We start from the raw sequence: 15,746 nt of genomic DNA, 5'->3' as shown, positions 1-15,746 counted from the left end.
TGGACACATTTAAAAACATTGCATGACACTATTGGTGCCCCCCACCCATCCCCAGGTCTGAGCCACTCACTGGAAGCCTCCCTCACCTGGTTTGCTTAGCTACAGGTGGCTGTGGCAACACCAAGGTCTCAGTGGACCAACTATGCAGACAGGTGCTCTTTTAGAGAAAGCCACTGCCAGCTGGGGAACTCGGTATTTAACCTCATTCCTTAGTCATTCACTGGATGTCCTTTGGTGAGAGCGCTGCTGGCTTTAACCCAGGCAGCCATGCCCTAAAAACACCCGTGGCCTCTACAGAATGGGCTGGAAGGCTTTGTCAGCACCTGCTCAGAGGCACTGACTAGTAACTGAGATCCTTTCAGAGGAAGACAAGCTAAGAAGGTGTGTGCCTGGGGTAGAGTGTGGGTGGAGGGCCCACTGTGAAGGTCCTTAAGAGGCAGCTTTCCACAGACCCCCCCCCCCCACACACACACACAACTCCACTGCGCCCTCAGCCCGGGTTTCAGCGGTTGGGTAGTGCCTGTGGTTGCTAGTCCTTCTAGAAAATGATCCGGAAGCGGGAAGTCAGGACCTTGCTTCAATCTTTCAACTAACTCATGGGTTCCCTCGTAGAAGCCACGGGTGCTCATTATGATTCTTTTTACGTGCAACATGTGGGGGACGAAGCAGTTTCATATCTCCTGGTATTATCTGCCGTCCAAAGCATTTTCTTTGAGAGGAAAATGGAAACGCAGCTGCGCCGTGGGCTCGGCCAGCGAGAGCCAAGACTCCCCCCTCCTTCTCCCTGTGACTGCTGGGCTCAGAGGCTCCTCCCGAAAGCCACTTGGGTTGGGGACGCCCAGGGTTGCCCTGGCAGGAGCGGAATGGGGCCTGGGCGAAGACTCGCCTTTGTCCAGCTCCTCGGGTTTCCAGAACGGTCAGGGTAGGAGGGAAAGCATGGGTCTGCTGCAAGGCGGACATTTAGTTCCTGGACCGCGGGGTTGCTCTGCTGGGAAGCCTATGTCACACTCTACCTTGGCAACTTCAGGCCAATGGGACCTGCCTCGCTGGCTCCAGAGGCCGCCCGCTGCGTCCCAAGCTCAAAGGGTTAAGCAGGTGCCTGGCCGGGAGAAGCACCATTGGCCCTGGGTCAGGGCGGCGCGGCCGGCCGTCACAGTTACTTGGGTTTGTGTGGAGGGTGAGGCTATTGCTAGTCCCCAGTTGCGGGATAGGAAGGCGAGTACCAGCAGCAGGGGAAACAACCAGCATCACCACCATCGTCACCACCACCTCCAGCACCACCACAGGCAGCAGGAGCAGCCATCGCCACTCCGCTGCAGCAGCGAAGCTGGGCAAGGGGTTTGAGTGCGGGACACTAGCGGAGCCAGAGCCCAGCCTCTCTCAAGGGCTGCGCCCGCCTGCATCCTGCATCTCACCACTTGGCTCCTGCTTACCAGCCAGAAGATGGGAAAGAAAGTGGGCAACCCGGGTCCTGGGTAGGGGTGGGAGAAACCATCAACTCCCACGCCCCCCACCACTCCACCCCAGCTCAGTGAAACCCCAGCAAGTCTCACTAAAAAGATGCACCAAACCACATGGATCCCTCCTCACCCCCCACAATGAAAGGCGGATGTAACAATGTGAAGTAACTGGAAGGCGCGAGGAAATAAATGCACGTGTTTTCGCTTTTTGTTTCCTTGGTGGTTGGAATTCGCAGAGTTCGTTTCAGTTGTGGCTACTAATTTATTCGTTTCCTTGGTCAAAGGGGGCGTGAAGAGGTGGATCTCTAGTGCAAACTCGGATCTAGCTGGAGCGACAGACCCCTCCTCACAAGTTTCCCAGGACCAACTCTTCCGGAGCGGGAAGAGCCCTTTCTTGTAAGCGGTCCAAACTCTCCATTGTACAAAAGCGCCCCCCCCCCATTCCCTCCGCCTTTACACGCCACCTCTCCTAGATAAGTATCAAGTTCTCCAGGAGCCCAACTTGCGCTTGGCCACACTTGCACTGCTTAGTATGGAGAATAGGGTCTAAGAGGGGGTACGGGTAGAATCGGGAGGCTCTGCGCCCCATTCCTACACCCGCGGGCTGGGATCCCGGTTTCTGGCAGCCGCGGAAGGCTGGAGCCTGCCCAGATGGTGGTTATTTCTCGAGAGAAAGGAGGAGAGAGAGCGCACCACAGTCTTGCACTTTGGGTCGGAAGTGCGCTCTGTGTGTGTGTGTGTGTGTGTGTGTGTGTGTGTGTGTGCAGAAGAGGGAGGGAAAAAATGCACCCTCCACTGCCCGTTATTCCCTTGCACCGGCCAAGTCCTCGCCAAGCCTCCCGGCGCATCCTTCCTCCTCCACCCCCTCCCCTTCTTCCCTCAGCTGGGCTCGCGCGGCGCTGCTGGAGCAGCCAGTGAGAGCAACATCCTGGAAAGAGGGGGGAGCAACTGTGCCCCCCAAAAGGGAGAAAAGGCCCCACCCTGACACGTTTTGCTGTTTGCAAGTCCCTCGCACACCCCCCGCACCTCCTCCTCGCCCCCCTCCACCTCAGCCCGCTGCGCGCACATCAAAGCGCCTCTCCGCCGCGCACAGTGGCCGCGGCTCACTAATGGGATTGCAGGCTGGTGCTTGGCTCCGCTGCTGCCGCCGCCGCCGCTCACGCCGCTGCTGCCGCCGCCGCCCGAACCCGAGCCCGAGTCCCGGCCAGCCTGAGCCCAGAACACCCGCGCCTGGGACTCCAAGCCGCGGCGATGATCCGAATCTTTCCGGATTTCAGCGTGCAGGTGACGGCCGCGGCGGCCGGCGGGGCAGCCGCTGGGGTACCGGCCGGTGCGGGCATGGGGAGGGCCGGCGCCGCGGCCAATGGCACCCCGCAGAACGTCCAGGGCATCACCTCCTACCAGCAGCGGTGAGTAGTCCCGTCCGAGCTGGGATAGTGCCCCCGCCCCGGGCCCTGGGGTGGGACTCACTTTGCTCTTGTTTTGTGCCTGAGAACACACATGCATACCGTTAGGGCTCACTTTGCCTGCCCCTGTGCTGCAGAAGATGGAAAGGGGAATTACACAATCCGAACTGAAAAGCACTCTAGTGCACTGGCGAAGTGAAGTCATCCTTTGCCCTCTGCCAGGCCCTGAACATAGAGCCTCAGCCCCAGCCACGAGTAGCCCGAGAGTTCCAGTCAAGTCTGAGATGCCGCACTGAATGCTTTGGCAAAGTTTGGGCTTCCTCTCCCCTTCCAGCAAAATGTTCTCAGTGTCTCTGCCGGTGCGAATCCGCGCTGACGGACAGCAAGGGAAGCAATTGATCATCGGAGGCTGATTGATCATTTGTTTCCAAATAGGATAGAAACGATTTTCATGTGCAGCGATAGACTTGCAATTCTACCTAAAAGTGTGATCATGTCACCTGTTACTATAGGGAAATACAAGATGAAATTCTAATCTCTGAGGCGCTGCTATGTATTCATCTTAAACGCATTATAATGCAAATGGATGAGATTCTGAGATACAAGTTAAGAAGCAAATTTTACAAAAGTTAGCCTCCGTGATGAGAAAAAAGTTTTAAGATAGAATTTGCTTGCATTTTTTCTAAAGACATTCTCTACATCCAAAAAATAATTATCATTGAAACACTGAACACTATTTGATTCAGTTAGGAAATAAAGAAAAATTAATTTACCCCTAACAGCTCTTTAATCCTAAAGTTTTTTTCCTTAAGGATGACTTTCAGTGTGCCAAGATTTTAATGGAAATGTGAACTACAAAAACGCTATGAGAAAAACCAACAATGTAATCAAAAAGGTAAACTCTCCATTCATGGGGCTCACTTTTATGGTAGATGGAAGGGAAAAAACCAGAGCACACGAGAGTGTGAAATTAAATATTTGTGTTTCCCAGATTGTACACGATTAAACATCTGAGAGATGGCATTTAACTTAAAATATACACAATGAATAATTCAAATTCCCACTTTACCTCATATTTGAAACTTCATTGATTTGAGAACCCCTGGTTTGAAACAACTGTATTTAAACTGCAAAGGTTACGGTAATCTGTCATTGCTATATTTTGTGCCTTCTAACCAATGGCCCAGTGGCCAGATCTTGCCTAACACAGTATATTCCAAGTTCATGTAATTGCAAATATTTTGTAGGAGACTTCATTACATGCTCTGCTTATTGTTAAAAGTTTTTTTAAGAAGTCATTGAAAATAACTCAAAGGGGGCTAATCTTTGTCAAAGAGATTTTTTTTTCTTAAATTATTTTAGATTTGTTTTACTCCAGCGATTACAAGAGCCTTTAATAAAAATAGATCTGGGCATCTTTACGTAGAATACCAGTAAAGAACCCAATTTTTCCTTTTCATGGTTCATGTATGTTTTTGCCATTTATAAAACATTTAAATGACAATAGAATCTGGCGGTCACTTTAACTAGGAAGTGTAGGCAATAGTGACAATAGTGTGGTTTGTGAAGAGGAGATTCAAGGGTCAGAAATGTCACATGGCCTTTGGACAATTCCAGGGACCTCCAGGAATAGGAGCTGACCTATAAGATGTAATTTGGGCATAAGGGGCTATCGTGGATCTTTGGCGTTTAAGCTCTTTCTTTCCCCTTAGCATTGGCATTGTCCTTTATACAAAAATATGATCTTGGGGTTCATCTTCCTTCAAATCAGGTGCACTTAGGGGCAGCCCTTCAAGTGCCTGCCTTAACACTTCCCTTTAATACTTCCTTCAGGGACTCAGGCCACTTGTTAAACCTCAACCCCACTGCTCTTCTCAAGACAGGGGCTTTACGAAAGATTTCTGAACTTTCTCCCTTGGAGTGCATTAGTGCCTGCGGTGTAGATGTTCTCTTGTACCGACAGGAGGGAAGGTGGTAGTAGTGGTGGTGAGGTTTCCTTTGGCTTTGTTACTCACATCCCATGACACCTGTTACTGTCTTTGATTGTAGTTAATTTGGGGGCAGAAGAGTTTGGCAAGAGGATAACTGGCAGGCGTTGGAGGTAAGGCTTAAGCCAGGAATCTCCTTTCACAGCCCAGGGGCACAGGCTTCAGGGCTCTGAGGGCTAGACTTGATCTCCACCTGGAGACCTGGACATTTTTATGCTAAAGTGAATTGTGACACATCATTAAAAACTGTAATCAGTTTTTGAGAAATCAGGTGGGGATGGTGGCAGGACTGGGATTTCAGGTAGTGGCCTGCCTGTTGAGAGACCTCAGACTTCTCTCACTAGTCAGCTCTGGGGAGGACTGCCCTAGACTGGCTCTCCTGGAACCCAAACTTCCAACTGGATAACTCTCCCTCTTCCTAGCTAGCCCCCATTTGTCTTGGAGGTAACACACAACATTGATCCAATTCATTTCCCAACTAGATCTATTTCTCCTACCTGTAGCGTGTACTAACCTACTCTAAAGAGTACCCAACCTCATGAAGATGCCACACCATACACTTGTGTAATCAGTGGAGGATCTGAATCCCTTCCCCACTTTTCCACAGAAGGGGACACCTAATGAGCACTCCCCATCCCACCCCCACCCCAACTTTAAATCTTCACTTAAGAATCACGTTTTTTCATCAGACACTGTCACTTTTTCAATGTGGAGCTGTCTTGGGGGTCTTTCTTGCCTGCATAATGCAGGACTGGTCCGAGTCTCAAAAAAGAGCTGCTCTCTTTCTGCAGGGAGGCACAGAGGACAAATGCTTTGCCCAGGGTGTCTCCAGGTAATAGGAGTCCAGTGCGCTCTGCACTGAGTGGCCATTTCTCTGGGCCTCGCTGGGCAGTTTAAAGGGGAGGTGACTGGGCTGGATTTCAGAGGCCAGAACTCCAGCCCTAGGTACCAGGACCTGGCTCTGCAATGGCATTTGTGTGTAACTGCATCTGAAGGCATGGGGACTGGCCTGTGAGCCCTGGGGACAGCATATCTGTCGGCGGCAAGTGGAAAAATGCAGATGTTCCAGCTCGGGCTCCTGGCTGAGGGCGCCAGAGTCACAAGGTGCGGGTCCTTCATCCTTGCTCAGAAGCACAGGAATGTTGGGCCTGCTGGCCTGGACCAGCTCAAGACATGTCACCTCACAAGCTTTTATTTCCACTGTCCTCCCCACCCCAAGTAGTTCAACCCACTCTCTTGGCATTCTGATCCCCGCTCTCTTTTTTGCAGGCTGAAATACTCTAGAGAAGGGAAGTGTTTGAAACTGCAACTGAGTGGCGTTGTTGCGCCAGCAGCCAAGCTTCCCAGTCCCCAAATGAGAGAGAGGGAGGGAGAGAGAGAGAGGGACGCACGGAGGGAGGGAGGAAAGAAAGGAGGGGGGAAGAGGGGGGAAGGAGGGAGAGGGAGGAGTGTGACAGAGAGAACAGAGACAGAGAGACGTCCAGAGACACAGAGTGAGGGAGAAAGGGAGGGAAAGAGGGAGAGAGAGGGAAGAGAGAAAGGGAGGGAAGGAGGGAGGGAGGGAGGGAGGGAGAGAGAGAGAGAGAGAGAGAGAGAGAGAGAGAAGGGGGAGGGGAAGGGGGTGTGTATCTGCTTGCAAGCGGAGAGAGAGCTCTGGAGCAAAGCAGCTGGAAAATGCCCAGAAATACTTTCCCAGTGGTCAAGCTGGGAACCCCCTGCGTGTCTTCCCTCTCCAGGTCCCTCCACTCTTAGGCCCCGCCACCCCCTACCCCTCACCCCGCCTGCCAGGAGGTTGTGCTCCCCACCTGCCCGTGGGCCGACCCGGGTGACTGCGGCCAGGGCGCTTGCGGCCGCGCGCCGGCCCGATCACCCGGAGGCCCTGGCCGGGTTGCCCGCGGGACCGCGCGGCCGCCTCCCCCGCCGCCCGCCCCTCCTCCGCCGCCGCCCGCGCCGGCCGACTGTCTCCGCGCCGGGCATGTCTCGGGAGCCGGGGCGGCCCGGGCCGCGGGCGCTGTGCAGCGCATGGACGGCGGCGGCAGCGGCGGGCTAGCAAGGGGAGGACCAGGCTCGGGCGGCCGAGGAGGCGGCGACCTGCGGCGGGGAGCGGTACGGGCGCGAGGGGACGTCCGGCCGCCGGCGACGCTCGGGCCCCACTACTTTCCCGTAGCCTCCCAGGCTCAGCAGCGCGGTCACCGCCGCCGCCACCACGGCCACGGCCACGGCCGCCGCCCGCCGGGCCCCCCGAGCGCCGCGCACGCCCGCACTCTCTCCCGCCAGCCCACGCACACGCACACCCCCGCCCTCCCCACGCCCCCCGCCCCGGGAGGGGGGGAGCAAGGCAAAAAGTAAGAGAGGAAAAAAAAATTGCAGGAAGATGGCGCCCACCAAGCCCAGCTTTCAGCAGGATCCTTCCAGGCGAGAACGGTAACACTTTTCTGTTTATTGAACCTGCCGCTCGCACCCTGCTCCCGCCGCCGGCGGGGTGGCGAGCTCGCTCCCTCCGCAGCCCGCCTTGGGGCCCGGCCCGCGGTCCCGGGGGCGGGGGGCTGCGCTGCCGGGTCCCCGCGCATTGTCCGCCCGCGGCGGCTGCGGCAGCGAGCGGGCTCTGGCGGCGGCGGGCGGCGAGTAGTCGCACCTCCTGAGCTCGGCGAATGGAGTGACTCGCTGATGGAAAAAAAAAGGAGGAACAAAAAAGCAAAAGAGAGAGAGAAAGAGAAAAAAAGATTAAAAAAAAAAAAGACAAACCCAAAAGAGAAGGCACTGTGTGCCGGGAGCCGCGGGAGGGAGGGTGGGGGCCGGGGTTGCCCGGCCGCCGCAGGTCCCGCGGCAGCTGCTCTCTAGGAAGGGAATGAGCTGGGGAGGGGGAGGGGAGGGGGAGGAGGCCGGGGCGGGAGCGGAGCGCAGGGCTCGAGGGGCCGTCTCCGAGAGCTGCTAGGCCGGGCGGGCTCAGCCAGGCGCGCCGCCTCCCGCTGCCGCTGCCCTGGGCCGGGCAACTTGTGGGTCCCCGACTCTGCCCTCCGCTCTCGCCCTCCCCTTCCCTTCACCTCTTCTCCAGAAAAAAAAAAAAGATAAAAAATAAGGGAGAAAGAAAAAGAAAGAAGAAACCCCTTAAGTCTAAATGAGCAAACAAACAGCAAGATCCAGAATGTGTCAGTGGTCTGAGCATCTCTGCCCGGTTAGTTACTGTTTGGGGAATGTGTGTTTGAAAAAGTTCCTGGTGAGAATTGCATATCCAGGCAAGGGGCTCAGTAGAGCATGTCTGTCTGAAGTTAGTTAAACTACTAGAGCCAAAGGGAAAGGGAGTTTGTGTTCAAAACATCCCTAACCATCCTACGTGAACAGCATTGTTAGGCTTCAGAGTGGCTGAACCCCGCCCCCCCCCCCCCCCAGCTCCAACGCGCTTCCCTCCTGCTGCCCATCCAGCCTACTTTGTTTAGAAGCCTATTTGCTATTAATTGACAGCGTTAATGACATTAATTGCGTATAGCATATCGGTTTGAGCAAAGTGAATATCTCTTTCTGTCTCCAAGAGGAAAGCCTCAGTAGGAAGTATGAAATGTTACCCGTTGATTCAAGAAAAAAATAAATAGTCAAAGCTCCACACTCCCCACCCAGCAAGCGGTGGCTTTCCTCCCAGGCTTAGGAGAACTTGAAAAGAAGCTGAGAGAAGTGCTTAGATGCAAGGCTTAATTATTACATGGGTGCTTTTATTTTTTGATACAGCACAGCTTTAATATATCAAGCGAAGATGGGAAAACACTCAGACACTGTTCATTTAAAAACCTGCCGTCTTCATAGTTTTTTTTTGTCTGTTTGTTTTGGTGTGCATTGCCTTCATATAAAAAAAAAAAGACAGCAAACACAATGATCAGGGTTAAGGAAGCAGCTTTTAAAAGTAGCGGCATAGTTGACTGGTTCTGAAGTCTTAGGTCATTCCGTGAAAAGCATGTGTTGGAGAACGAGTCATGTGCCATCTAGTCTTTAAGATGTCGAATACTATGCACATTAACGGTTACTTTCAAACTAGAAAACCAGACATCTGAAGATAGATGAAAATGAACATCTAGTTCTTAACACTTGTGTCTCATGGAGAATTCACATCTTAAATACTTTACTCTTGTAGATAAAGAAATCTGTTCTCAGTTCATTGTATTCAGCTTTGAATGGTGATTTTTATTTAACAGGGTGATAAATACTTAGAAATCAGTTTACAATTGACCGCATCCCCCCTTGTCTCCCCATCACCCCCCTTTCTCCTTCCCTTTCTCTCTTCCTTCCTCTCTCTCCCTTCCCTCTAGCTACTTCAGTCCCTTTTCTGCTGGTAGTGAATGCATTCACTGGGCTGGCCCCAGTAATCTCTCCTGCAGAGGCCTATTTGTGTGCCATTTTGGGAATTTCTCTGAGATAGGAATCTGGAAGATAGAATTAATTTCTAGGGGAAACTTCATAGCCTGTGCATGAGTGCGTTCTTTATCACCTGTCTCCATTTGGCATTCGAGGAAGGTAAATCAAAGTGTGCGATTTGTTATTCTGCTCCACTTGAGAGCTGAACTCAATAACACTTGGTCTGAAATTCTGATTGAAGTTGTAGGAGGATATACTGTATTTAATTTAATGTCCTTTAATAGCATCTTGTTCAGCTTGGATGCTGTCATCTTAAAGGTTGGCTCCAAGAGACTGTTACCTATAGGGAGAGGGAGGAGCACTAGTGGGTTGGAGACAGAGGCTACATTATAGAAGGGAGGGCGGAGGGAGGGAGAAACTGCTGGAAACAGTAATAACCACGAACTTGGCCCATTAGCCAAACAGTTGTTTTGCACCCCAAGGAATCGCTCTGTTATCGGGATCTTAAATGCTCTTAACACGTTCAAGTGTAGAAGTCACACATATAAGTTGTTTTCATTTTGTAATGAGAAACGAGAAGTTGTTTTTCATAGGACCTGCTTTCAGCTCAGTCAGTCCTTCCACCGTGGTTTGTCCCCTGCGCCCAGGATTGACTGGTAACTGCTGTTTCTCTGCAGTAACAGCTGAACACAAATATGTTGATGAATGATGATTTTTCTGTGGACCTGTTTTAAGTTTTTTGCTCCATTTAGCTAAAGAGTGGTCCCCAACTTACTGACCCCACACAGCCGTTTATGGGCACGTACCTGCTTTTCAGATATACACCCCCACCATCAAAACCAAGGGGAAGATATCATTTGTCTTGTCCGATTAATTTATCAGGTGTCCGCATGTGATAGTGTGCAAAGGTTCTTTCTGTACACTCGGTGAAGAAAGGCTTGTTCTTGTTAATGTCCTCAGTGACAGTTTAGCACTCCTTACAGGGCTCTGAATCATACACATAGAGAGTGTGGCTCTGGAGCCTGAATGAATAAGTTAAAAACCGTGTGTATACACACTTGTTTGATTTTCTTTAAACTCTAATAGGCTTCAAATTATATAGCACTGCCACAGAGTTGTTCCGCTCTGTGGACCTATAGCCAAGAAAATTAGAGAGAAGTGTCAAGCATGGGCTGGGCCCATGCTGGTTTGCACGGCATTAAAAGGTAGAGGTGGTGGTGGGCACTTTTCTTAAGGTATTCCTACAGAGCTAGCTTAAACAGTGATAAATGATGGTATGTGTTGTCTAACACTTGCTTATATATATAAATAGCTCCACAAGATTGCCTAAATGATAATCGAAAATATGAAATAGGATGGCCTTCATATTACAAGGCCAAGGGTCTACAAATGGAAAAACTGAAATAATGAAATATTTCCAAGGCAACAGGCTGTCAACAAGAACTGTAATGCATGGGCAGGCATATCATAGATCCACCAGAGAGGATATGAGAGGGCGGGGCTCCAGAGTCAGGAGCTACGGAGACCTGTGCTACATAGGACCTTCCCACATTACAGAATCTTTTCTGATTCCCAATTTCTGATTTATGAATTGAGAGATACAAAGACACTACAAATATGCAATGTGCATCCACTAGATCAGATTTTAGATGATGAGTTAACTGGAATTCAACATCATTTAATGTTTTTTTTAAAATAAATATGTACATGTTATTTTTCCAAATTTGTGATATTTTGTGAATAAGGTATAGCATGAATGAAAACACACACTATCATATGTGATGTACATATGTTTGGGAATAAAAATATATGATGGTTCATTTTCAAGACAAAAACGCCTTAGGTAGGCTTAGGCTTACAAGTTACAGATAAGCAGGAAGCCATGAGCCCTTGCCCTAACAGCCAGTACTTGCTTGTAGAAGCCTCCTAGCTACCTCATCAAACTAGAAATTGAGCTCAGAGTGGAAAATTACTAGCAGCCAAACATAGGGAATGGCTTGCTGGTGCGACAGAGTTCATGCATCTGGAAGGTCCCTAAGCAAACAGGATACCAGGGGAAAGATGAATGGGCGGGAAAGTCTTTGTTGAGAAATGTGTGGAAGTGAGCAAAAGGAGCTTCTCAGAAGGAAATAGTGAAGGATGGATGATGTTCAGAAAGATCATAGGCCCCGTATGAGTCAGCCAGTGAGAGCCAGAGGAAGGGCCTTCACTCTAAGGGTAAGATGCTTGCCTCGGGAGCCTTGGCTGTGCCTGTGCACCAGACACCCCATCTTGCATGGACCACTGTTGAAAGTTTAACCCCGCTGTCCTGCAAGTCTCTAAGTGCATTCTTTGGGTGTGGACAGGGGTGATTTCCCCCACATTGTAGGTAGTATGACTTTTTGTTTTACTAGAAGTTATGCATAATTAACATCTTTCTTGGCAATAAATCAGGATTACATTGCCCTTTAAATATAACCCATGAATTAGGACAGTTTGATAGATTTAGTGATATGAGTTTTGATCATCCCTTGCAATCCTTCTTCGTTGCAATGGTCTCATAGCAAAGAGGTTTTATGGGAGTGCTGAAATTGCAGTGACCCCTTTGGTTCCCCGGGCAAGATCTTAGACTGAAGCCAAGGGCATGCTGCAGTTTTGTTTACTGGAATCAGGATCAGCTGCCCAGGGCCCCTGCTCTGCTGTGAGGTTTCCTGTGACCAGAGATGTGTGTGTGTGTGTGTGTGGTGTGCTATGAAGCAACCATGAGGGGAGACATAAAGGCGTATCTGTGAAGTGATCATTTATGGCATGGTGGGGCTTCATGTGTGGGATTATCTATAGGGATAAAACACAGAATGCCTTCTCTTAGAAACACCCTCAAGTGCTCTAATCTTGACCCATAGTGACCCCAGTGTAAACCTTTCTATATTTTTTTGCTTTTCTGAAATTGCTGTGACCCCTTCTTGTACAGAATGCTGCTAAGTTTAAATCCTGCTGAGTACACAGGATACAGTGGCTCGCCCCCAATCCCTTGTTTACGTGGCCGCTACATTTTTCTACATTGTCGCATTTCATTATTTTGGTTGATTTTTGAAAGTTCTGTGCAGCGTTTGGCTTAGAATGTAACTCCTGGTGTTTTATACACATGTCTATGTGTATAAAATATATGTTGAAAATTTTAATAGATTGGTTAGGTAAATATTACTGTCTGGCTTTTAAATGCTTTTGTGGTCTCATGTACTAGAATTTTAAATCTGCAGTTAGGTAAGAGCTTTCACATAACATGAGAAAATTCAGTTGTTTGCATTAACGATGTGCGCATTGCCACAGTAAATAGTGGCCGTTTTCTTTCTTATTGGGCAGTGTAATAAACCAACTGTAACTGAATGGTGTTTTTACTGTGCTGGGCCTCATTAGCGTGAACAGGATGTTTGCACTGTCAAGTTCGATAGACCCTTACATAGTTAGAATAATCTGTAGTAATATTAGTAACAGCGTAATGCGTGAGCAGGGCACGGCTTCCTAAGACTGCAATGGCTGCTGCTGTCTCTGAAATGCCAGGGCAGTGACAACATTGATGGACATGTGGGCTTGTTGTCTGCATCCATACATAAGGCACAGACAGCTTCTTGGCAAACTGAATGGAACACCATGTACTCTTACGTACAAAGTCATGAGGAGGAAGAAGAAGATTCCATGTTGCAGTAGACCACGATGCTCCTGACTCCAAACTACAAGTCTTGGCTGCTTCTCTCACCATCTTTACTTACTGAGTCTCTACCGTGGCCTTGGTGGCTGGAGTTAAATAACACATCCTGCAAGAGTGGTCCCTTGGGGTAGAGAGTTGCCCTTATGTTGGCCATAGGAAACGTAAGTCAGAAGACAAGCCTTTCTAAGAGTAAGTAGTGCAGCGTTCAGAGAAACAAGGCCTCTGTATTAGTTTTTAATTTCACATATCTCCCTCATGTTAGTTGAGCTTTATGGGATAGTAGGTATCCACTTTGGAAAATATAATAATTGATGACTATGAAATGTTCTTGAAGGAAAGAAGAAGATGCTTAAGTAAAAGTGTGGTTATAGCAATTTTTTGGAATAAAGATGTTTTATTAAACATCTGTAGTGGGACTACACTGTATCTGGGACTGTAGTGCACTGGACACCGTCCTTAGACCCTGTTCTGCACGTCACGACACCTCTTTTCTTTCGTTTCCTTTCAGCCATTTGTAGGGAGTATTGATGTCTCTGTGTAGGAAGTAGCAGCTTCCTGTCCCCATGGAAGGTGACAGAAATGGTGATTGGATTCGGGTTTTGTCTGTGATGCAGACTTGACCAGTGTGCTTTCACTATCAGACCACTGGGACAAACTTGTGACTTTGGACCTTCTAAAGCTAGAGATTTCCGAGCCAATGGGGAAAAGGCTCCTGTAGCAAAAGGATGATCTCACTGTACCCTGAACCTTCCCTGAGTGTTTGGAGAATTGTGGAAATGCAGGGTCCATAGGGTTAGCGGGAGGAGCCAACAGGGCTTCAAGTCTACCGTCCTTGCCTTTTGACAGTGGCGTCGTTTTGTGGGCAGACTCCGCAGCAGCACATACTTCGGCACAGTTTTAGCTGACTCATTTTATAGGAATCAGCTTCTCCTAGACAGGCCCCATGCCCTCTGCCCATGCTGCTGCCCTTCACCCCGTGTCTGAGTTTGTCTCAAGGATTAAATAGATGCAGGTTTCCTTTGGTAGGAACCATCGAAGTCACAAGTCAGAAGTCAGAAGTCACACAGAGCTTTCTGAATGACACGGTTCACTGTTTAGCTGTGTTTGGCGGCATTATTATTTGAAATATAGAAGGGACTTCTGCTTGAAGTGGCCTCTGCTAGGCATTATAATGTCATCAAGCATTTAAAGAACCTGTTAATAAACAGGAATTGTTCTGAGGGCTTTTCATATACTAACTCATTTAATTAAAATAAACTCTGTTTATTATTAGTAGGTTATTATTTTATCTTTAAATTTTTTTTTCAAGACAGGATTTCTCTATGTAGCCCTTCAAGGCTGGCCTTGAACTCACAGAGATCTGCCCATCTCGGCCTCCTGAGTGCTGGGATTAAAGGTGTGAGCCATGCCACCACACCTGGCTACTTTTTCTTTTGAATTGTAAATGGTATGGGGTGTGTATATGTGTGTGCACATACTTGTGTTACCATATGTAAGGGTGGGCGTGTACGTGTGTAGATCAGAGGCTAACCCTAGATGTTCATCCTCACTTTCCACCTTGTATGACTCAGGGCCTCTCATTGCTAGTCACCCTTGGTGAGCTGGCCTTCATGCTTCCTGAGATTCTCCTGTCTCACCTATCTTGTAGCAGGAGAGGCAGGCGGTAGAGGTCGGTACAGGCTTTTATGTGGATTCTGGGGATCTGAACTCAGGATCCCACACTTGTAAGCGCTTTATAGCCATCTCCACAGGCACATATGTGCACACACAAGCACAGCCAGAGACACTTAGGCACAGAGATACACAGCAACAACTTCACCAAGGGCTGTCCTCTGTAATGCTCATGTCTCTGCAGGCCAGGGATCTAGGCAGCTGGACGGCCTTGGGCCGGTCTGGGAGTAACACTGTGGTTTAGGAAACGTCCAGCGTCAGGCTTCAGATCTTCTCTCTGCAGAGTGCGTGTCAGAGTGACGGTGGCAATGATAATCATGACACTTTCATCTTTACAGTTCTGGATAAATGCTTTTAGCCAAAGAGGGTTAAACCTGGGTAGCAAAAATACCAAGACTTGAGCAGGTCAGGTAAGCAGTGCTTGAGCATTTGTGGTTGATGAAGGCAAGTATTTTGTTTGTTGGTCTTAATTAGATATTCCTTTTTACAGTCAGCAATTTGTCTACACAAAACCGTTGCCTGATAAAATATTGGTAGGGACTCATTTAGACAGAGACACAACAACATCCGTGATCAAACGCAGACATCAATGAGAAGTGTAAGTGAGCTACAGGCTGCAGAATTCAAAGTAGCAGTCAGACCATCTAAAGGGAAATGCCGTCCGGTTCCAGAACCCCACTGTAAGTACTAATGCTCAAACAATGACAGGGCCTGCCTTGGGCATCTCACACACAGTGTGGAGGTGTGGCAGCTCTCGGTGTCACGTGCTTCCCCGTGTAGTCTCATGTCATTGCAGTACCCCTTCCTGGGGTCCCAGAGCGATGTAAGATCACATCACATCTACTGTAAGGTTTGTAAGAAGCTTTAGAAGATGATTGCATTGTAGAGAAAAAGCTAATGTAGGATCGAGTCAGCTGTAGGTGAAACCGGAGGAAACCAGTGCCCTTTGCACCCTCAATCTATGCGTTTTCTTTTGGCTATGACACCCCAGTATAGGATGCTGCTTCGCACGTTCATCTAGAAGCGCTCTGTTCAGAGGGACCACAGTAGTTTGTGTGGGCAGCTGGAATAATTGAAACTGTTTGCAGATCCTCCCTGTCTTTGGACCTCGAAAACATAGATATTGAGGAATAAGGGTATTTTCATAGTTGATATACATATTATGCCTATAAAAATAATTTACTCTTCA

At 49.2% G+C, this 15,746-nt stretch overlaps 1 protein-coding gene across 7 annotated transcripts in view; it reads left to right on the top strand.

The window, feature by feature from the left end:
• The first annotated feature begins 2,618 nt into the window (after positions 1-2,618).
• The window catches only part of Npas3 (neuronal PAS domain protein 3), an 812,903-nt gene continuing 799,775 nt past the window's right edge, over positions 2,619-15,746 (top strand). For all 7 annotated transcript variants that reach the window (XM_041658773.1, XM_041658772.1, XM_041658771.1 and 4 more), the window contains exon 1: positions 2,619-2,869. In XM_041658773.1, the coding sequence (XP_041514707.1) occupies positions 2,712-2,869 (158 nt within the window). In that variant the 5' untranslated portion in view covers positions 2,619-2,711. The remainder of the gene's footprint in view (positions 2,870-15,746) is intronic.

Source organism: Microtus oregoni, unplaced genomic scaffold (assembly GCF_018167655.1).
Source record: "Microtus oregoni isolate MIOR12 unplaced genomic scaffold, Mior012 000009F_ref0000495, whole genome shotgun sequence".
In the NCBI taxonomy this organism is placed as follows: domain Eukaryota; kingdom Metazoa; phylum Chordata; class Mammalia; order Rodentia; family Cricetidae; genus Microtus; species Microtus oregoni.
Note: the sequence above shows the minus strand (reverse complement) of the source record. Positions and strands in the feature narration are given on the sequence as shown.